This window comes from Vombatus ursinus, unplaced genomic scaffold (genome assembly GCF_900497805.2).
Source record: "Vombatus ursinus unplaced genomic scaffold, bare-nosed wombat genome assembly UNPS02014165.1, whole genome shotgun sequence".
NCBI lineage: Eukaryota > Metazoa > Chordata > Mammalia > Diprotodontia > Vombatidae > Vombatus > Vombatus ursinus.
Genome location: NW_020953943.1, coordinates 374,001 through 394,150, shown reverse-complemented (window position 1 = coordinate 394,150; position 20,150 = coordinate 374,001). Strand labels below are relative to the sequence as shown.

General features: G+C 61.4%; 4 protein-coding genes across 6 annotated transcripts in view; 2 read left to right on the top strand and 2 right to left on the bottom strand.

Annotated features, from left to right (window-relative positions):
- Positions 1–5,328, bottom strand: part of TBC1D17 (TBC1 domain family member 17) — a 6,109-nt gene extending 781 nt beyond the window's left edge. Inside the window, exons 1-15 of the mRNA XM_027859313.1 lie at positions 5,123–5,328; positions 4,677–4,778; positions 4,438–4,512; positions 3,989–4,112; positions 3,135–3,342; positions 2,910–3,021; positions 2,596–2,757; positions 2,301–2,429; positions 2,101–2,204; positions 1,776–1,870; positions 1,577–1,693; positions 1,266–1,366; positions 1,073–1,172; positions 371–468; positions 175–291 (exon numbers count right to left, since the gene is read on the bottom strand). Of these exons, the coding sequence (XP_027715114.1) occupies positions 175–291; positions 371–468; positions 1,073–1,172; positions 1,266–1,366; positions 1,577–1,693; positions 1,776–1,870; positions 2,101–2,204; positions 2,301–2,429; positions 2,596–2,757; positions 2,910–3,021; positions 3,135–3,342; positions 3,989–4,112; positions 4,438–4,512; positions 4,677–4,778; positions 5,123–5,143 (1,665 nt within the window). The 5' untranslated portion in view covers positions 5,144–5,328. The remainder of the gene's footprint in view (positions 1–174; positions 292–370; positions 469–1,072; positions 1,173–1,265; positions 1,367–1,576; positions 1,694–1,775; positions 1,871–2,100; positions 2,205–2,300; positions 2,430–2,595; positions 2,758–2,909; positions 3,022–3,134; positions 3,343–3,988; positions 4,113–4,437; positions 4,513–4,676; positions 4,779–5,122) is intronic.
- A 620-nt stretch (positions 5,329–5,948) lies between these two features.
- Positions 5,949–8,809, top strand: AKT1S1 (AKT1 substrate 1). Of its 3 annotated transcripts, none has more exons than XM_027859319.1 (4): positions 5,949–6,023; positions 6,928–7,334; positions 7,584–7,813; positions 7,915–8,809. In XM_027859319.1, the coding sequence occupies exons 2-4, from the start codon at positions 6,935–6,937 to the stop codon at positions 8,056–8,058; spliced, it is 774 nt and encodes a 257-aa protein (XP_027715120.1). In that variant the 5' UTR covers positions 5,949–6,023; positions 6,928–6,934; the 3' UTR covers positions 8,059–8,809. The 3 variants fall into 3 exon arrangements, with proteins under 3 accessions (XP_027715120.1, XP_027715121.1, XP_027715119.1); XM_027859320.1 differs by lacking the exon at positions 5,949–6,023 and adding an exon at positions 6,342–6,771; XM_027859318.1 differs by lacking the exon at positions 5,949–6,023 and adding an exon at positions 6,342–6,826.
- A 102-nt stretch (positions 8,810–8,911) lies between these two features.
- On the top strand, positions 8,912–12,111 carry PNKP (polynucleotide kinase 3'-phosphatase). Its single transcript, XM_027859317.1, has 16 exons — positions 8,912–9,145; positions 9,230–9,276; positions 9,390–9,665; positions 9,755–9,834; positions 9,917–9,974; positions 10,103–10,210; positions 10,300–10,371; positions 10,515–10,563; positions 10,655–10,725; positions 10,807–10,899; positions 10,990–11,086; positions 11,175–11,236; positions 11,446–11,555; positions 11,632–11,719; positions 11,807–11,868; positions 11,949–12,111. Exons 1-16 carry the CDS (start codon positions 9,001–9,003, stop codon positions 12,067–12,069), a joined length of 1,539 nt encoding a protein of 512 aa, XP_027715118.1. The 5' UTR covers positions 8,912–9,000; the 3' UTR covers positions 12,070–12,111.
- Positions 12,112–12,172: 61 nt separating this feature from the next.
- On the bottom strand, positions 12,173–16,824 carry MED25 (mediator complex subunit 25). The gene is made up of 18 exons (XM_027859294.1): positions 16,676–16,824; positions 16,466–16,511; positions 16,199–16,323; positions 16,020–16,118; positions 15,817–15,937; positions 15,575–15,731; positions 15,001–15,131; positions 14,820–14,907; positions 14,534–14,727; positions 14,259–14,390; positions 14,094–14,179; positions 13,943–14,000; positions 13,641–13,748; positions 13,230–13,445; positions 13,084–13,155; positions 12,757–12,990; positions 12,427–12,607; positions 12,173–12,320 (listed from the first exon to the last, which is right to left on the bottom strand). Exons 1-18 carry the CDS (start codon positions 16,807–16,809, stop codon positions 12,220–12,222), a joined length of 2,283 nt encoding a protein of 760 aa, XP_027715095.1. The 5' UTR covers positions 16,810–16,824; the 3' UTR covers positions 12,173–12,219.
- Between the last annotated feature and the right edge of the window lie 3,326 nt (positions 16,825–20,150).

The following is a 20,150-nucleotide window of genomic DNA, read 5'->3' as shown; positions in this document are numbered from 1 at the left end:
AGGGGACTTCCCCAGGGGCTTTGGGGAGGAGAGAGCAGGGGCCCATGCGCCAGGGTTAGAGGAGCTGGGGGGCACACACAGGCGGGACAGTCTCAGGGAGGGGATGTCCCCAGGGGCCATCCCAGCGGGAGAAGTACAGAGGAGCCAGGGTTACTGGGGGGGAGGTCTCCTCACTTTGAGGATCTCGTTGGAGCCAAAGCCAGAGAGCATGAGCGCATCCCTCTCCATGTCAAGGATGGCGCAGGCCACCAACAGGTGCAGGTTGGGGCCTGGGAGCCCGGTCCACAGCACCTGGGATGGGGACAGGGCAGTGTCAGCGGGGCCGTTCTTCCCGGGGGCCTTCTCTCTCCCTGAGGTGGCCTCCACTCACCTCCCACAAACGGAGGACGTCGGGGAATGGGAATTCACGCTTGAACCAGATGAGCAGCCATCGGAAACAGAAGCAGAGAGAGCCGGAGTCCTGGGAGTCTAATTGAGGGGACAGGACGAGGGCCCTTTGCCTCGGCGTCTGGGGTCGCGAGCTCCCCAGCCGGTCCCAGGTGGCTCCCCCCTCCCCACTCTGCACAGGGCGGGACTCCCAATCACACACTTCTTTCAAGGCGTGGCTAGGCCGCTCACTCAGGGCAGCCTCATCCCAAGTCAAAGCAAACAATCTCCCACCATCAAAGGGCTTCGTGACAGGCAGAAGCAAAGGCCAAGGTAAGAGTTCTCAACTAAGTGAGAAAAGAAGCAGCGGAGAAATGAGCCCACTCCACCCTCTGAGGACGACTGGAAGAGCTCTTAGAGATGGCCTAACGATCTAGGAGAGTCTGGGAGAAAGGCTGGACGGCCAGCCAAAAGCTCAAGACTAGAGGACCAGCGTGGGCGCCCCCCAACCCTACTCTGCCCGGTGCACGCCCAGGAACGGAGAGGAAAACCTGAGTCTGGCTAAGGCAACCCGGGAGGAACCAGAGAAAACCAGTGAAGAGCAAGCACGTTTTGTTCCACGCCACCCCTTCTGGGTTCTCCGTCCACGGAGACCGATTAGCCGCCGTCCGACTCTAGAACCCGGCCCATCAGCAGCTGCGATTACCCAGGAAATCACAGAGCGGAGGGTCCAGGACCCGCAAGAGCAACAGCAGCTGGCCAAGCTGACGCTTCATCGTCTCCTGACTCTCCTCGAAGTTTCCGTGCTGGAAGCAAAATGGTGGAAGAAGGCAAGGTCATCCCGGAGCCCGTCCCTCTACCCCCCGCCTATCAACAGGACCCCAAAACTCCCCTCTCACCACAAGCTCCATGAAGCCACAGAAACACCAAAAGGCATCGACCTCATTCTGCGTGACGAAGAGGATCGGAGAGAGAAGATCGCTCATACCCTGGACGTAACCTAGGAGCGTGGACACGGGGTAGGATATATGCCGCCGAAGGACCCCCCAGGTTACCTTTCTTCCTCTGTGGGTCCACAGCCTGGCGTTCGGTGGGCACGGGACGGGTCACCGTCCATCCAGGACTTCGCACCCCCGGCTCCCACCCACCCTGCAGAGCCGCCCCCCCCCCCCCCCCCCCCCGGCGGGGCCCCCCCCCCCCCCCCTCGTACCGAGGTCAAAGTGATACATGCAGTAGGTAAGGAGAATGTCATTCAGCAGGCCCAGGCCCGGATTGCCAGGCCCCTCGTAGAACTTGTTGCTGCGGTCAGTACGGCTCACATCTCGCTCTGCAGGAAGGGGAGCGGACGGTGAGGCCAGAGCAACCCCAACCTCGGGCCCTTCCCGTTGCCCTTTGGGCTCAGCACTGACCGATAAGGCTGCGATATCCGTGGAGCAATGAATTCCTCCTCTCCTGCTCAGGGCTCACCGACTTCCATTGCAGCTTCATGCGAAAATACTCATCCCTGAACCCGCCAGGAGAGCGGGGGGAAGAGGAAAAGAGAGGAAAAGAGTCAGCTTCAGACCGCCATCAGCATCGGGCCTGGTCCCCCAGCCGGCAACAGCAGGCAGCCTCTCAAGGACCCTGGACAGGGCCAGGGAAGCTTCAGCCAGCTTCCACGCACAGGCTCTGGGACAGGGCTCTCTTGGGGGTAAGGGGTATGGAGACTTGGGGTCAGAAGGCTCTTTCGCTCACGTTTTCCTGCGGATGTGGACCTTGTGCTCCTCAGCTGAGCCCTCCCAGCTGAGATAACCAAGAAGAAACTTCCAGGCCTCTCTCCTCAAAGAGGGGCACAAGCCCTAAGAAGACACAAGCCAAGCGGTGACACAAACACCCTCTGGCCGCATCGCCATCCCTTTCCCTTGTTCCCCCCACGGGCGCCCCGGCTCACTCACCCCTGAGAAGATCTGAGCCTTGAGCTCCCCGACATCCTGAAGTCGCCCATCCGGGCCCACGTGGCTGGCCCAGATATCCTCTGTCACAGGCTGTCCCCGGGAAACCACTGGCCGGGGCCCCAGCTGCACCTGCACTGACCCCGTGGGGAGAGATGGTGATCTGCGGCCACAGCTCACCCCCTACCTCCTCTCAAGTCATCCAGTGCCACTCAGAGACTGCCCACCCGGGGCCACAACTAACATTGCTCCCCGCCTCCTAGGGTGACAAGACTAAAAGCCCCGCCCTGGCACTCACACAGGAGATAACTTCAAAGCCAGGCTCTGGCTCCTCATCGTCGAGGGCCTCAGGATGGCTGGCAGGGGGACCATCGGGAGGAGGTTGAAGGGCTCCCCGAAAAAAGTTGGTCACCCGTGAGAAACCACCAAAGGTGGCTGCATAAGGGTCCTGGAGAAAACGCTGAAGAGACGGTAAAAGAGAAGTTCATGGCGTGGCCCCCATTGACAGAGACCAGCCCTCTTCCCACCCCAGGGACACTCTTCCCTCCTCCCTATTTCCCTCAGGCCTACCGCCCGCTCCCTTCCCCCCTAGTCTTCAGACCAGAAACTCACAGACACCACATTGGAACTATCATCATCGAAGAGTTGGAGATGATGGAATGAGTTGGAGAGAGCGGAAGAGTCATGAGGGAAGACGAGGTATAGGCGCGAGTCCTGGGGGGAGCTGGGGCCCAGCAGAGAACAAAAGGAAGAGAAGAAGATGAGCGACCCGACGGGACGGGAACACACGGGGGCCAGGGAGAGGTGGGGCACAAGGGATGCCTGGCGGGGACTGACCTGGCCAGCAGCAGATAGCGGCTGAGGACCCGCAGCAGGGCCCGCGTGCCCCCCCGGTGGAAGTGCAGAGCCGGCAAGGAGCCACCGGCCTGGGTCACCAGCACCAGATAGGCCCAGCCTAGGCCTGGCTTGGAGCGCCGTATCGACTTGAGCTCCCCCAGGCTCACCGAGAAGGCCCAGGAACCCTGGGGGCTGCCAGCCCCTGCAGCTGGAGGGAAGGAGCAAGAGGCTGCTGAGGGGGGAGGATGTGCTCCACCCTCACCCATCCCTCCTTCCCCTAGGACCCTCCTCTGGCCTCCTGCGCTCTCTCTCTCTCCTACCTGGCACAGTCGGCTGTCTACACCTGCTGCCCCCATTCCCTCATCGCCCATGCTCTCCAAACTCCTGCAATCTGGCTTCTGCCCCCACCCCTCTACTGAACTCTCCTCCAGCATGCCAATGGTCCCCTAACTGCCGAGCCTGGGGCTACCACCCTCGATTCACACCAACCACATGTCATCGTCATCATCACTGTCATCTCCTCTGTCCTCTCCTCCTGTTCAACTATTAATCGCTCTTCTCGTTCCACGCCCCTCTCTCCTCTCACGCCATCCTACCTCGAGGACGGCTGCTCCGCCAGAATTTCCCCGACCTGTGATCCTATCCCCAAATTCAGCCACCCACCCTGTCTGGGCCACCCCACATGGTGATCTTCCCACCTTCCTCAGGAACTAGGACTCCTTTCCACCTCTCCCACCCCCCAGCCTGATGCCCAGCTCCATCCCGCCTAGTCCTCTCCCACCTTTGCTGTCAGGACCCAAGTCCTGGCCCTCGCCGCCTCTGGGCCTTGTTGGGCTAGGGACCCACGGACTTACCTGGGGCAGGCTCAGGGGGCCGGGACCGGGAGCGCACGGTGCTGATCACAGCCCAGTCGGGCTCATAGCCAGGGTCAAAAGTCGGCTCTTCCTCTGAGGGGCAGGGGTCTCCCCCACCAGGATCCTGGGGCAGAATGGCATAGCAAAACCTTGGACACTGTGTCTGCCCTGGCATTTCTGGGCCCCACCCCTGGAACAAGGTGACCTAACCCTATAACAGGTGAGGAATGAGGGACCCAGAAGTCAAAACTTCAAACATGAACTGCACCACGTTTGAACCCAAATCTTCTGCCCCTGTCACTTTGGGTTTGAAAAGGCAGACACTGAGCCCCCCAAAGTGGCACAAGGACAGGCTGTGGGGTCCTGAATGTATCTGGGTAGAAAGGAGTCCTGAATCCATCACCGTGGGGGAGGGGCCCTGAATGTAACCTGGGGGTCGGGGCACCCACCTTCTTGGAGAAGACCACGTGGGAGGAGTCTCCAGCCTCTTCCACTGGGGCCCAATGCAGGATGACATCATTGTCCTGGGGTGGGGGAAGGGCAAAGAGGGGGAAAAAAAAAACAAAGGCCAAAGGACTCGGGGTCGCCTGAGTTCCACTCCCGTAGGGTGCAGCTAAAAGACCCGCCCGCCTGGGTTCCTCCGACCCCACCCCCACGACCAAAGACACGCCCACCTCCTGGGACCCACCTTCTCGAGCAGGCGCAGTACGCCTGCAATGAGGGAGCCTGGGTCCTGGTGGCGCCCCCTGGCGCTCGTGTGCAGGAACACTCCGCCCTTCTCGAATACCACCTGCAGGCGGCAGGAAGGGAGTGTGAGACTCAGGAACAGCCTGCACGTGTGCACAGAAGTTGGGGAGAGGGGGATGCTCGCGCCAGGGGGCGGGAGGGCCGCATGCGCATTGCCAGGAGCAAGGAAGGGGGGTTCCACCAGAGGGCAGTGCTTGGGCATGTGCTGAAAGACCAGGGAAGCGGATGCATTTTACCTAGGGTTCGGGCCCGAAGGAGGCGCATGCGCTGAGAGATCGGGGGCCAGGAGGGTAGGATGGAAGGGTCAGAGAAGGGCAAGACGAGATTCCTAAAGGACGGAGGGAAGGGTCAAGCCGGAGGCCTCTTAGGTTCTCCTTAACCTCTTACCCGGTAGCCAGCCTCCTCCATAGTTGCAGCTGGGGCCGAAGCCACTCCCCTAGCTCGCTTCGCCTCCAGAGATAAACTATTTACGTCATATCCGGCGGGCCGTAGCTCCCCTCAAAGGGAGCGAAATGGTAGCGTCCGCTCGTTTCCTCGGCGGCCAGTGGATCAAACCACTAATCGAGGAGGAAGAGGAGAGACAAATGCGCCCCGCGCAGACGCAATGGGGGGGCGGTGCTGGGAGTGGGCATTGCGCCGGCGCGTCACGTGGGCTCCCAGCAAGAGGTAAACAAAGAAGGAGGAGGCCAAGCCGCGCCCCCCTGCGCGTGCCCCGCCTTGTCTGCTCGGATACTTAGGGATGCCGCAGCAGTGCTGCCATCGTTCAAGGAAACGAGCTGCGCAGCGCTCTGAGCGCCATGTTGGTGCGGGGCATACCACTTCTGTGCCAGGAAGTGGGGGGAGGAAGGGAAGAGGAGCGGGAGTCATCCAGAGGAAGGCAGCGGCCATGGTGTCGTGGGCCCCCAGTGCGAGGGCGTGGTTGTACCCGGCCACGCTCGCAGGCCGAAGGCGGAGCGGCCGCCCTCAGGGATAAGGTCTGTGGCGGCAGCGCCACGGACCTCGGCAGGGGGCGGGGCGTGAAGCCGCGCGGCCGCCATGATGCTTAAGGGCAGGTCGGGTGGGACCCTCCCTGCAGAGCCGGGGTAGGTTGCGGAGACACGCCGACGGCGGGTCGCGGGCGCTGCGGCGAGGCTAGCGCCGGGCGGAAGTGACGCCGAGGCCGCCATGCCCCGTGAGGGCGCCAGGCCCGCCATGCTGGCCGCAGGCACGTGAGCGGCGGCGGCGCGGACGCCTGGGGAAGAACGAAGGCTGGCGGGGAGGGAGGCAGGGAGACGGGAGCCCGGCCGAGGTAAGCGAGCGGAGGGTGCAGCCATCCTCTCGTGGGTGGAGGGGGCCGAGGCCCCGCGCTCGCCCCAGAATCTCTCCGACCCAAGTCCGTACCCTATGCCGGGAAGATAGGGGGTGGGGGGGGTTGTCTGGGGTCCGACTGATGGCGTGCCCCCCTCCCACGCAAGGGCGGAACTTCCGGCTTCAGCCCCCTTTTCCTGAAGGCAGCTTTCAACGTTAGTCTTTCCCCGCCCCGGGAGGCGGGACATCCTTTTTTCTCCTTAAAGGGGGAGGGGGGAGGAGGAGGGGTGATTGGCTTTCTTCTCGCGACTGGGTTGGGGCTGCCTCTTACCTCGGAGCTCCTTGCCCCGCCCACAAGGGGCAGGACTTCCTGTTTTCCCACGTGGAGGGCGGAGCTGAGCAACTGTTCCATGCCCAAACTGGGGGGACTGGTGGCAGGTGTGGAGGGGATTCTCTCTTAGGTGGAAACCTGGATGCAATTCCGGACTCTGTGGCTTTTCCCCTCCTGGAAATCCTTCTGGATTACACTTGCCCCCAAATCCCTACCTTCAGGCATTCCATGTCACCCGCCCTTGAGCCGGGGTGAGATCAACAGCTTCCAGCCTTGGTCGCACCCCCCCATGGCAGTGTCTGATGGGAAGTCTGTCCAGGCCTCATCGGTGACAGGGTGACGGTCTGGCCAGGGTCCTCTCTGGGCCTTTGGAGCCTTTTCTGGCAAAGGAGGGCATTGGACTAAACAGCCACTTCAGGTCTCTTTGGGTGTTAACGTTTTGTCGTTTACAATCCCTTTTCTTCTCTGCTCGGGTGTGTATCTTATGTGTGTGTGTGGAGGGGCCGGGGATTTCCAAGTGCTGGACCATCTCTGATGGGTTCTGCCTGGGTCACCCTGTCTTTTCTCTCCCCAGGGCGTGGATGGCATCCGGGCGCCCTGAGGAGCTATGGGAAGCTGTGGTGGGGGCAGCTGAGCGTTTTCGGGCACAGACAGGTACGGAGCTGGTGCTGCTGACGGCTGCACCCCCGCCCCCACCTCGGCCAGGCCCCTGTGCCTACGCAGCCCATGGCCGGGGCGCATTGGCCGAAGCTGCCAGACGCTGCTTACATGACATAGCACAGGCCCATCGGGCAGCGGCTGCCAGGCCCCCTGCACCACCACCTGCACCAGAGCCCCAGGCCCCTAGCCCAAGGAGTTCTCCCCATCCTCGGAGGCCGGAAGACAAGAAGGAGGAGGAGGAGGAAGACGAGGGCAACGAGGATGAAGAAGAGACAGAAACAGAGACATCAGGGAGCAGGCTGGGACTGGGAGATGATGGAGGTGAGAATGGGAGGCCATGCTGAGAACATCAAAATGGGGTGGAGGGTAGAGAAGGAATTTGTGCCATCAGTCCAGTTATCTGCAGGGTGGAAGCCCCAGAGGTCAGAACTAGGAAAAACTTCCTAACCTGTGCAGAGGTGGGGTGGGAGGCCTGGGGAACTCTTCAGGAAGAGAGATCTCCCATCCTTTGATGGAACAAGGCAAGAGTGAGGGACCTTGGCTGCAGTTTGTGCCCCTGCCCTCCCTCAGGCCTCTTTGTGATGGATGAAGACACTGCCCATGAGGACCTGCCCCCGTTCTGTGAGTCGGACCCCGAGAGCACGGATGATGGGAGCCTGAGCGAAGAGGCACCCGCCGGCCCTCCGTGTGTAAGCCAGGCCCCCCAGCAGTATGCCAAGTCCCTGCCTGTGTCGGTGCCCGTCTGGGGCTTTAAAGACAAAAGAACCGAGACCAGGTCCTCGGACGAGGAGAACGGGCCGGTGAGCCAGGGGGGGCTGGGGGCTGGGCGGGGGAGCTGACCTGGGTGGGGAGGGCAGGGACTGAGCGCAGCCCTGGCTGACCAGCTGCCCCCTGCCCGCAGCCCTCCTCCCCGGACCTGGAGCGCATCGCGGCCAGCATGCAGGCGCTGGTCTTGCGCGAGGCGGAGGGCTCCCAGGTGTTCGGAGACCTCCCCCGGCCCCGCCTCAACACCAGCGACTTCCAGAAGCTGAAGCGGAAATACTGAGGGGGGGGGCGCCTTCCTGCGCCTCCTCCTACCCCTTCCCCTCTCCTTTCCTCTCCCTATCTCCTGCATCTGGATCCCGCGCCGGGCGGGCTCTGCCCTCTGGCCCCGCCCCTGGCACGCCCAGGCCTGGCCAATCCCGGATTCGTTCGCTGCTCCTCCTCTCCCCCCTCCGTTTTTTTTTTCTTGCTCTTCCCGTGCTTAGGGGGAGGGTAATGGAAGTATCCAATCAACCCCCTGAGTTTCCACTTAATTTCCCTCCTCGACAGGCCCTGGCCAATCCCAGACTCCCTTCTCGGGCACCCTTTAGGGAAGCGTGCGGGGGCATCCAATCAGCTCCTCGCACAGACCTGGTGTTGCCCTTGGCTGACCGCAGCCTTAGTTCCTTTGGGCCCTCCCCTTTTAGGAGGATCCAATCAGCGCCTGAACTGCCAGTGGCTCCGCTATCGGAGGGGGAAACGGGAAAAGACCGTACTACGGGCAACGAAGCCCCCACTCTCGACACTACAGCCGCCCTGTCCTGGTCCCGCCCCACCTCAGGGATGGCCCAATTGCATTAGTACCTATCCGATGACGCTACCCACCCCCAATTGGCCTGTTCCTGGGAAGGGTTTAGCCGATCTGCTGCCCCTCGCCCTCGGCGGCTTGCTAAGCTAAGCCTCCGTTCCCACACATGCCTTAAAGGGCCCTGCCCGCCCGTGTGAGGGTGGGAAGGGGCAGGGGGAACGCCTGCGAATAAAGAGTTTGACTTTGACTATGACTGTCTCTTAGGGAAGGGATGGGTGTGGGGGGAGGTATTCTGGAAGTGGGCGCGGCCTCACCCCACCGGAAGGAAAGGGGCGGGCCGAATCCACAAGCCGGCCTTCATTTTCCGGCCGCGCTCGAACGGGCCAGGCGGGACTTCCTGTGGCGGTCTTGAAGCCGGTACAGTCAGCGGGAGGAGGCATGGCGACCCCGGAACCCTGCCTGTGGCTGCACAGCCCTCCCGGAGGGCCGCCCCCGATCCCGTTGCCTCCCGCGGGCCGCAGTCTCGTGCTGGGTCGGGGACCACTGACTCGAGTCACCGACCGGAAGTGCTCTCGCAGCCAAGGTGGGGAACAGTGGTGGGGGTGGAGGTGGGGGGCGGGGCCTGGGCACCGAGCGGGCGGGACCTTATCTCCCCCTCCCCCATCAGTGGAGCTGTGCGTGGACCCCGAGTCTCAAGTTGTGATGGTGACGCAGGTAACAGCGTGGGGTCCCGGGTGGTCTGGAGGGAGGGATCGGGGTGGTCGGTCCTGGCTCCCCCTCCCCCAACACACACCCGGGGGCGGGCCCTGCCCCCTCTCCCCCCCCAGCTGGGCGTGAACCCCTCCACGGCTGGGGGCACCCAGCTGAATCCCGGCTCCCACGCACCGCTGGCCGTCGGGGAGACGCTGCTGCTGGTGAACGGCCTGTACCCGCTGACCCTGCGCAGCACCGCGGGGGCCCCGGAGCCCGACCCCCAGGTGCAGGAGGAGGCGCAGGGGGCCCCGCCAGAGCCCCCCACAAAGCGGCTCCGAGGCCCCCACGGCTGGCAGGAGCTCGGGCCCCTGCTGGTGTTCACGGCCCCCGGGGCCCGCGCCAGCAAGAAGGTGAGCACCCCGGCCCACGGGCCCGGGGGTGGGGAGGGGTTGGGGGGGTCTCTACTCCGGCCCTCACCCTAGGCGCTCTGTCCCCCCAGGTGGCGGGCTTCGACCTGGATGGGACCCTCATCACCACCCGCTCTGGGAAGGTCTTCCCCACGGGCCCCGAGGACTGGAGGTGAGGCCGCGGTCTGGGGGGCCCCTCGACCAGGCATGGGGGGCTTCCCCTGTGCTATCGCCTCCCTCCCTTCCCCCACCAGGATCCTGTTCCCGGAGATCCCGAAGCGGCTCCGAGAGCTTGAGGCCGACGGTTACAAGGTAGGTGGGGCCCTTTGACCCAAAGGTACAAGGTACAAAGTTGCAGGGGAGACATGGGGCAGGCTGGGGAGGCAGGGATCCGGGGACTCCCAGAATGACTTCCCCTCCTCTGCCTCCATCCTCTGCAGCTAGTCATCTTCACCAACCAGTTGGGCATCGGGCGAGGTCGGCTGCGACCCCAAGACTTTCAGGCCAAGGTGGAAGCCGTGCTGGATGCCCTGGGGGTCCATTTCCAGGTGGGCACGAGGCAAAATGGCAGCAACAGGTGGGAACCACCACCTGAGGGGGGCTTCTCCACCATTCCCGGGTATCTTTCTCCCTGCAGGTGCTGGTGGCCACAAGCTCGGGGCTTTACCGGAAGCCAGTGACAGGCATGTGGGATCACTTGTGTGAGCAGGTGCCCCTGGGCTGCCTTTGGGGTGGGAGGGCAGGAGATGCTTGTTTCTGGGGGTCTCGGCCCCCATCACCCTGGGGACCCAGCCCTGCTTTTCTCTCTACCACTGCCGTGACCCTCAGCATCTTCGTTCTCATTTCTCTCAGGCCAACGAGGGAGTCCCTGTTTCCCTGGCCGACAGCGTCTATGTGGGAGGTGAGGTCAGAAGCAGTTTGGGACCAGGTAGGGGGCTTGAGGGGCGTCCACCTCCCAAAGCAGTGCGATTTGACACCGGCTCCCTTTTTAGATGCTGCAGGACGCCAAGCCAACTGGGCTCCTGGCCGGAAGAAGAAGGATTTCTCTTGTGGGGACCGGCTGGTGAGGGCTTGTCTCCCCAGCCCCTGCCTCAAGTCCAGCCTAGGGGAGGACTTCCTTCTGATGCTGCCTTCTCTCTCTCAGTTTGCCTTGAACCTTGGGCTGCGATTCTCAACTCCTGAAGAGTTTTTCTTGAACTGGGCCCCGGCCCCTTTTACACTCCCAGACTTTGACCCGGTGAGGTTTGGGGAGCTCTGGATGGGAGGTGGATACACAAAGGAGCCCTCCCTGGGGCCTCGTCTCATTTCTCCTCCCGATTGCCTGCAGAGAACTCTGAGCCCCACAGGGCCGCTGTGCCTGCCCCCCACTGGGCCTCTCGTGGGCCCTGGCCCCGAGATCATCGTTGCTGTTGGTTTCCCCGCGGGTGAGGCAGCTTTTGACTCCCCTCTCCCCATCCCCGTTACCCTTCTCTAGACCATCTCTGATTTCTCTGCCCCTCTCCCTTCCCACAGCTGGGAAGTCAACTTTTCTCCAGGAACACCTGGTGTCAGCTGGCTACGTCTATGCAAACCGAGTATGTACAGGGCTGGGTGGACGGACACCTCCCTTCTAGCAGAGGCTTCATGTGGCTTCTGGGAACAGTTGTCCTGTTTCCAGATATCATCCACAGACACTTGAGGCAAAGGGATTTGTCTGTCCCCTGGGTCCCCAGCTGGTTAAAGTGGAGAAGGCCAGGGCTCTGAGCTGAGGCCCCAGGCTGAGTCCCTATACATATTCCCCTAGGACACTCTGGGCTCTTGGCAGAAGTGTGTGGCGCTGTGCACCGAGGCCCTGAAGGCTGGGGGCCGTGCCGTGGTGGACAACACCAACCCTGACCCCACGAGCCGGGCCAGGTACCGAGGTGGAGTGGGGGTAGGGCAGGAAGGGGCCAGAGAGAGCCCCTCAACCTCCCCTTCCCCCACCCGTCAGGTATATCTCATGTGCCAAGGATGCCGGGGTCCCCTGCAGATGTTTCCATTTCACGGCTTCCCTGGATCTGGCCCGACACAATAACCGGGTGAGGAGGGGCGGCTGCCTTTGACCGTGACCCTGGCCTCTGACCCCCAGCCCTCTGACCTTCTCACACTGTGACTTCTCCCCCCAGTTCCGAGAGATGATTGGTTCTGCCCACCCCTCGGTTTCTGACATGGTCCTGTTCAGCTACAGGTACTGCCCAGGCACAGGGGGCTGGAGGTGGGGCCTGGAGGAGAGAGAACGTGACCTGACCCCAGACCCCTCCTGTCCAGGAAGCAGTTTGTCGCTCCCTCTCTGACCGAGGGCTTCTCACAGATCCTGGAGATCCCCTTTCGCCCATGTTTCACGGATGCCCAGCACGCATCTCTTTACCGTCAGTTCTCAGAAGGCTGAGTCCACCCTCCCCGCCAATAAAAGTTATTTTCATGGCACCTCCCTCGTCTGTCTGCCCACCTTCCTCGGCGCGCGCCCTATCAGAGTGCAGGCCCAAGCACTGTTGGAGGCTGGGGGAATGAGAAAGCTTTATTAGGTTGGGGGCCTGTCTCAGATGAGGTCCATTAGAATGTCCTCCTCCATGACACTGGGGGGCTGCAGACCAGGCTGGGGCACTGGACCCCTGGGGCCTCCACTCAATAGCATCTGACCTGAACAGAAGAAAAAGTCGGAGGGGGGAAGGTGTCAGACTCCGGCTTCCTTCAGAGCTGGCTCCCCAATCTACGGCCCCTCCCGCACCCAAAGCTTCCCCCCCACCTGGCAGAGGGGCCCGTGGGGGAAGCGGTCCAGGCCAAGGCTGAGTGGGTGGGGGGTGCAGCAAAGGAGGGCCCAAGGGTGGCTGGCCCAAGCCCTGGTGTGGGGGAGGCAACAGGCTTGGGGCTCCTGGAGGCTGCAGGTGGTGGAGGGAGGCCTGGGGTGGCGGACCCCCAGCCTGGGGCTAGAGAAGAGAAAGAGAAGACACGAGAGCGCTTGGTGCTGGGCTGTGGCCTTCCCCGGACCGCCCCCCGCCCCACCCGGCTCTCTGGCCTCCCTGTACCCTCCAAACCCTGGCCAGCCCCTGAATCGCCCCCTCTAGCGCCCTCTCACTGGCGGTGGGGGTGGCGGGTTCAGCAGCAGGCTCCGCAACTGGGGGTTGGCACCTGGGTTCTGGGGCCGCAGGAGAGGTCCCGGAGGGGCAGCTCCAGGAGGGGGTGCTCCTGGAGGGGGGCCCCCTGGAGGGGGCTGGGCAGGGCCTGGGGGAGGCTGAGGCTGTCCACCTGTCCCAGTCACCCCTACTCCTACCCCGCCTGGGGCTTGCGGCTGTGGCTGGCGGAGCTGGAGCTGGAGGGGATGGAAAGATGAAGCAGGTCTGAGCCAAAGAGGGGGATCCAGGACCCCTGCCCCACCCTGCCCCCCATCCGGCCCTGGCCTCACCAGGCTCTGGGGGGCCCGCTGCTGCTCCTCCAGGAGGGGGCCCAGTCCGGGGGGGGCCTGTGGTCCCCCCATCTGCAGGGAGAAGAAAAGGCGTCAGAAGCTGGGCCTCCGCAGCCGGGCTCAGCACAGGGTCACCGCACACTCACCCCGCGTGGCGGTGGCTGCGGCTGCTGCTGCTGCAACTGCTCCAGCTTCTGCTGCTGCACCTGCTTGTGGTTGGTGATGACCTGGCGGATGCCATTGACGAAGCCGCTCTGGTCGTTGGGGATCAGCCCCATGAAGATCTTCTTCTTGGAGGAGTAGAGAAGCATGAGGACACGCACCTCACACGGTGCAGTATGGTGGAAATGGACGCAGCCGGCCTGGGGAAGAGGGAGCAGGGGGGCTCAACGAGGCCGAGCGGGGCAGAGGCCCTACGGGGGGGGGGCGCAGGGAGGCCTCGCCCATCCCACCCCACCCCAGGGGGCTCAGGGAGGCCTCACCCATCCCACCCCACCCCTGGGGGCTCAGGGAGGCCTAGGAGCAGAGGCCCCGCCTTCCCACACTGGCCCACTCACAAAGCCATTGCCCATGATGCGGTACAGGCCTTTGAGAGATTCCAGATCCTTGTTGGTAAAATGAAACTGGACCATTCTGGAGTTCCTGAAGAGGGGACCCAATGTGGTCTGCAGAAAAAAAAAACAAAGACATAATCAACAAAGGCAGTGGGCCTCCCCCCCCCAAGGAAGGATCAGAGGCCTGGGGAGGAGGGACGAGGCGAAGAATAGGGGGCAGTGGAGGGCTTTGCAACATGGCCCAAGGGAGCCTGGGATGGGACGGCAGCTTGGGGAGAAGGGACAGGCCCAGGCCCTGCTCTCACCAGCAGCTGCTGCGGGATAAGCTGCATGATCAGCTTCTGGGGCCACTGTTCAGTCTTCCTGCGGAGCACAGAGCAGAGTTGCGGTCCTCGCCCCTCCCCCCTCCCCCCTCCCCGCCCCCCAGCCTCCCTGCACACTCCCCCCCCCACTCACAGGTTCTCTCCCTGGTTCACATAGACCTGGCAGGGCAGCGACCGCGTCAGCTTCGTGTTGGCATCGACTGAGGCCGGTTTGGGCTTCTGGGAGGGGAAGGGAGTGTCAGGGGGGCCCCTCCTCCCTGACCACCCACCTCGCCCCCTCTGCCCCAGACCCACCTACCTCCTGCCACTCAAGGACACCGCTCCATGCCAGGACTTTGTTGGTGACTGACTGCTGCCCAGCCCCGAGTGCAGGGTTTCCCAGCTGAGCCGGGCTCGGGCCACTCACCCCCGCTGTAGCCACGGGGCCAGCCTGCTCAAAGCAGACACAAGAGAGCGGAGGATTAGCCACAGAGCCCAGGAAAAAAGGGAGGCCCTTGCAGGGAGAAATTGGGGTGGGGGGACCCTAAGAGAATGGCATGTGTTGCAGAGAGCTCAGATGGGGCAAGCACGTACCATGGGGGGCCCTCCAGGCTGGGCAGGAGGGGCCAGCCCAGGCCCGGGGGCAACTGCTGCCACCAGGCTGGGCTGGGAGGCGGGAGGCAGCTTGGGAGCCCCAGGGGGCCCAGGAGGAAGCGGAGGGGCTGGGGCCTGGCTGAACGGGGGGACCACTCCTGGGGCCGCTGCCTGCAGAGGGTTGATAGGCGAGACTGCCAGAAGAGAAAACAAGCTGCAGAGCCAGGGCCTGGGGGCCCCCACGGAGGGCCCCCTCCCCCCCTCCCCCTCCCCCTCCCCCACTCACAGCGTGGGCCCAGGCCCGCCTTCTGGTTCTTGGCAGCATCCACTGCATTCTGAGCAGCCACCTGGGCAGCACTGAGATTACTGGACACCTAGAAGGGGGAGCCAACAGCCCTGGGAGCCACTGCCATCCCCAAACCCGGCCCTTCCCCCATTTCCCAGCTGACCTGGTCCCAAGGCCGTACCTGGTAAGGCTGGGAGACGGGGGGCAGTGGCTGGGGGGGCGCTGCCGAGAGGGAGGTCCCAGGGGGTGGTGCCGGAGGCAGTGGCACGGGCTGCTTGGGCTGGAGGGGGCCTGGGCCAGAACCTCCACCGACTAGGGGATCACAGAAAGGAGAGAAAAACACTATGGCCGGAAGAACGAGATGCGAGGCCAGGGTGCAGGAGAGAAACGAGGCAACCTCAGCCATGCACTGGGATGCTAGGCCTAAGCCAGGAGCTATCCACCACTGTGGCCCCGGACCCTCCGCACCCTGCAGGGTCGGGACCCTTGGACCAGGGTGAGCCAGAACCAAGCGGCCCCTTTGCTCCCCTTCTTTTGCACCTGAAGCCCCTGGCGGCTCACCAAGGAACTGGGTCCCTGATCACTAAAGCTGGGGCTGGTACCACACCTGGCCGTCACAGGGAAGAGGCAAAGCATTGCTCCTGATCTTCTAGATACACCCTGACACCCCCCCCACACACACACACACACAAACTCACAGACACAGACACACGCAGATGCACACAGGCACACACGCTCCCAGCCTGGGCACTCACCGGGCAGCACGAGGCCTCGCACCAGCACCATGTGCCGTGGGTCCTGGCTCACGTCTGCCGGCTGCGTCTCCAGCATCGCAGGGGGAGCCGCCTTCTCAAACAAGAGCCGCAGGGCTGGCAGCTTCCTCGGGGACACGATGGAGAAGTGGATGCCTCGCTGTGAGGCAGAGAAGCGTCTCAGAGTCGGCCCCCAGAAGCAGCCCGTGCAGGCCCCAGCCCGCCCCGGCCAGGCCTCAGCTGACCTCCCCGATCTTCTGCACGAGGCTCTCGGTGGTGTAGCCAGAGTACGTGGTGCTCTCCACGGCCGGCAGCAGGTACGGGGGCGAGTTGCAGATGAGAAGGCAGACCCGGTGCGTCTGGCCGCTGAGGAGAAAGGGGGCCCTCAGCAAGGGAGAACGGGAAGCCGGCCCAGGCCCATCCTGCCAACCCCGGGGCCCTGGCTCACATCTGTTCCCGCATCTTCTTGAAGTCATCGAAGAGCTGCAGGGCCGTGCTCAGCCCCTCTGCGATGAGGCTGCAGCTCTCGCCGCCCCCACCCATGAACCTGCGGGGAGACAGGAGCCGGGATGAGCGGCCCACCGCCCTCACGAAGCCCCCAGCCCCAGCCCCAGCCCTGGCACTCACTGGATGCCGTCCAGCCACGTGACAAACTCATAAGCGCTGCTGGTGGGCGCGTGGCACTGGACGTAAGACTCTGGAGCGCAGTCCACGGTGTTGAACACCACCAGGCTGTACTGGGTGCCCCCGTACTGCGGACACGGGAGGAGCAGCAGCTGCCGTGCTCACCTCCCCCAGGCAGGCTGCACCGAGCCCTGCCTCTACCCTCCAAGGACCCCCCTGCCCCTCCAGACCCCTCCCCTGGCCCCACTCCCTCCAGGGCCCCTTTCTCACGTCTCCTCCAAAGTCGGTCTCCGCTGGGGGGCCCCCATTGAAGTACCTGGGGACGAGAAAGAGAAGTGGGCGGGGTCAGGGCTGCCCGGAGGCACGGGTCGGGGGGGGGGGGGGGGGGGTCAAGCGTCAGGGCCCCCGGCTCTGCGCGGGGCGCTGGGGGTCAGGGATCGCGGCGGGGCCGCGCACGCACGCACGCACGCACGCACGCACTCGATGGCCGGCAGCAGGTAGTGCTTCCGCAGCCCCTCGAAGTAGGGTCCCAGGTTGGCCGTGCCCTCGATGACGAAGACCACGTCGGCCACCAGACCGCCGGCGCGGGCCGGGCCCTCGGCCCCGGGCACCATCCCGAGCCCTGCTCGGCCGCCTCCGCTCCCGCCGCCTCGGTCCCCTCCCGCGGTAGCCGCGGCCGCCCTCACCGCACCCTCGACGAGGCGACGCCGCTCCTGGCGCGCCCCTGATGACGCAGGCGCGGCGGCCATGTTGGTGCGGGGCGGGCCGAGGGGAGGCCGGGCCCAGCGAGCCAATCGCAGGGAGGGGCGGCCGCTCACGTAGCCGGTTGCTCGGTGACAGCACAGCTCGCCGGTCGCCATGTTGGAGCTGGGCGGATGCTCGCCGAAGAAGCACGCCCCGGTGGCGGTCGCTTGGCAACGTCTCGTCTCGCGATGAGTGTCGCCGAGGAGGACGGTTGCTTGGCAACGCGCGCTCCCTTAGCTGTCTTCCACGGGACCGGCGTTCTCTGAGGCGCGCGCTCCTTGTCGGTTGCTAGGCAACAGTACATCTCACGGCTTCTCCAGCCTGAGGACGGTTGCTAGGCAACCTCATCCTCCCATCCTCTCTAGGCGGAAGGCGGTGGCTTGGGAATTTGCGCGTCAGCAGAGCGCCAGGGGACTCCCTTCTCTGCTGGGCAGCGTGCCTGGGACTGCCCCGTGGACACACACATTTCATCCCCATCATCTCCATCAAGGTCTCCCTATCTTCACCCTTTGGCCAGGGATGGAGGTGTCCGAATTTCTGAAGCTCCAAGTTGCCCGAATCTCCACCCACCTCTGACCCCACCCAGAAAGAGAGAAAATGATAAGAACCTCGGTGGAGGTTCTGGCCCAGGCCCCCTCCATCACCATGGGGTGAAGGAGGGTGAGAGTTCAAGGATTTTGCAAGCCTGAGTGCCTAGGAAGAGGGGAGGGTGGAGGGCGGGAGAGATAAGGAGTTAAGTTTTGGACATACTGAGTTTAAGATGTCTATAGGACATGCAGTTTGAGATGTCCGGTAGGGATTAGGAGATTTGAAAACTGTATAAATAGATATGAAAATGGCCTGCATAGAGAAGGTTACCCATGACACAGTATCAAGGAGGAAAAGAAGAGGGTCCAGGAAAGAGGTCACAAAGGTTGAGGACTGAGGGAAGGCCATGATATTAATTCATGAAGAGATCATTGGTAAATTTGGAGAGACCCATATTAATTGATTGAAGAGGCTGAAAGCTAGGTTACAGAAAGTATAGAACAGAGTGAAAGGAGAAGAAAGGGAAGTATTGGGTATAGACAGCTTTTTCAAGAAGTTTAGATGAAAAGGACAAAAAAGATTTGGGACGATGGCTAGCAAGAAGGATGGCATCTATTGAGGGCATTTCAAGGATACCTAGAGTACTTCCTCAACTTATTCCCCTGCCATGAGCTAGTCCACCCCACCTCAGCCACACACAAAGATGGCTATGCCTTGAACTTGCTATCATCCACAAATGTATCACTTCAGTATGCAAGAATTCCAAAATCCTTTTTATCTGACCATAATCTATTGGCTTTTCACCTCTCCCTCTGCCTTTTCCATAACCTTACTCTTCATCCTTACTGTGACCTCGGATCTCTTGGCCCTCCAGGTCTCTGCTAGGCCATCTTCCTCCGCCCTCGCCATTCTCTCATTTCCTCCCCGTCTTGACTTGTTGACGAACCAATTTAACTCTACCCTGTCCTCTCTTGAATGTCTTGTCCTCTTATGCGTCAGCCTTACATCTGGAACCATTTGTCATCTTTTTGTCTACACAAGTGAGGCCATTCACCATGAGCTCCCTCTTCTCCCTTCTTCCTTATCTCCTATCACTCAGGTGTCTTCTGCCCCTCTCTCCTCCTTCCTCCCAGTCTCACATGGTGAAGTGGCCTTGCTCCTTATCAAGGCTAACCCCTCTTCTTTTTCAAGTAATCCCATTCCATCCCGTCTCCTCCAACAGATTGTCCCCACAATCATCCCCCTCTTCACTTATTGTCAATGTCTCTTTACTGGCTCGTTTCCTACCGCCTATACATACACCAATGTCCCTCTTCTCCTGGAAAAAAAAAAAACCCTTACTCAATGCATCCCTGATAAGTCTCATCCTTTATCTTTTCAACACTTTGTAGCTAAACTCCCTGAAAAGGCTCACAACCCCTTCTTAGCCGCTTTCGGTCTGGCTTCTGACCTCATCATTCCACAAGACTGCTCTCTCCAAAGTTACCTATGATCTCTTAGCTGCCAAATCAAATGGCCTTTTCTCAGTCCTCATTGACATCACCCTCTGCAGCTTTGGACACTGTTAGTCACTCCTCCATAACACTCTCTTCTCTCTAGGTTTTCAGGACACCACTCCCTGCTGGTTTTCCCCTTACCTATTTGACTCCTCCTTCTCTGTCTCTTTGGTTGGATCCTCTTCCAGATCATGCTCTCTAACCATGGGTGTCCCTTGGGATTCTGTCCTGGGGCCTCTTCTCCTTTCCCTCTATACCACTTCCCTTGGTGATCTCATCAGCTCCCGTCTTCATGCTGCTGATTTTCAGATCTACCTTTTTTGCCCCAATATCTTCACTGACTTCCAATCTCACATCTCCAACTGCCTTTCAAACATTTAGAACTGGAGATCCAGTAGATATCTTTCCCCCTAAAACCTCCCCACTCCTACCTACCCTGTGATAGGATTAGGGTATCACTCTCACTTCATCTTGTGACTCAGTTCTGGAGCTAGCTCAATTCCTTTTATATCCAATTATGGATCTAGTGCAGTTTCTATCTTGTAAGAAAACTTAACTCAATTGCAGGAATTGAGAGAAAACCTCATTGTATTGTTTGAATCCAGCCCTGCATGGCTAGGAAACTGGACCACCTGTCCGTAGTGCTTAGACACCCTTAGCCAAGGCTGTAGGTTATGCCGATCAGAAACCTGGTCAGATCCAAAGATCAATGCAAGGAATTTTCTCACAATTGTACATCTCAAGCGACCCCTATGTCTTATCTAAAAACTAACCCCATACTGATCAATCAGTTATTGTTTTCATGTTTCTTTGATTGTATAGAGACATGGGGGGGGGAGAGGGACATCTCTTTTTCTGATTTCAGAGAATTTTGCCTATTTACTCTCCCCTTCCCAACTTGGAAAGTCCCTATCTTTCATCCAGTTAGAAATTAGATGACCTAATGTATCCTGGTTAGTGGTTTCAGTTTAATTAATTAGTCTTTATTTGATTGTTTTTAATGTATACAAATCTGCCTCCTCCTGGTTTTCGGGGCCCAGTGCCAAAGCTGAAGAAGGCTATTGGTCTCGATTTTTTGGGAAATCGCCATGCATTGCTTACTCGGAATGCTCGGGAAGCTGTCATTTCACCGTTCACCTGCAACGCCTATGACTATAGAGGGCGCCGCCATCCTAGAAGTCCCTCAG

Bases quoted from the DNA above. Each gene is read 5' to 3' on its own strand.
- AKT1S1 (XM_027859319.1), top strand. From the start codon at position 6,935: ATGGCATCCGGGCGCCCTGAGGAGCTATGGGAAGCTGTGGTGGGGGCA. The intron at 7,335-7,583 runs GTGAGAATGGGA...GCCCTCCCTCAG, and splicing joins GGGACTGGGAGATGATGGAG to GCCTCTTTGTGATGGATGAA. The intron at 7,814-7,914 runs GTGAGCCAGGGG...CCCTGCCCGCAG, and splicing joins CGGACGAGGAGAACGGGCCG to CCCTCCTCCCCGGACCTGGA.
- PNKP (XM_027859317.1), top strand. From the start codon at position 9,001: ATGGCGACCCCGGAACCCTGCCTGTGGCTGCACAGCCCTCCCGGAGGG. The intron at 10,211-10,299 runs GTGGGCACGAGG...TTCTCCCTGCAG, and splicing joins CCCTGGGGGTCCATTTCCAG to GTGCTGGTGGCCACAAGCTC. The intron at 10,726-10,806 runs GTGAGGGCTTGT...TCTCTCTCTCAG, and splicing joins TCTCTTGTGGGGACCGGCTG to TTTGCCTTGAACCTTGGGCT.
- MED25 (XM_027859294.1), bottom strand. From the start codon at position 16,809: ATGGTGCCCGGGGCCGAGGGCCCGGCCCGCGCCGGCGGTCTGGTGGCC. The intron at 14,180-14,258 runs GTAGGTGGGTCT...TTCCCCTCCCAG, and splicing joins GTGTCCTTGAGTGGCAGGAG to AAGCCCAAACCGGCCTCAGT. The intron at 12,321-12,426 runs GTGGGGGGGAAG...TCTTCTGTTCAG, and splicing joins CCCACGGGCCCCTCTGCCAG to GTCAGATGCTATTGAGTGGA.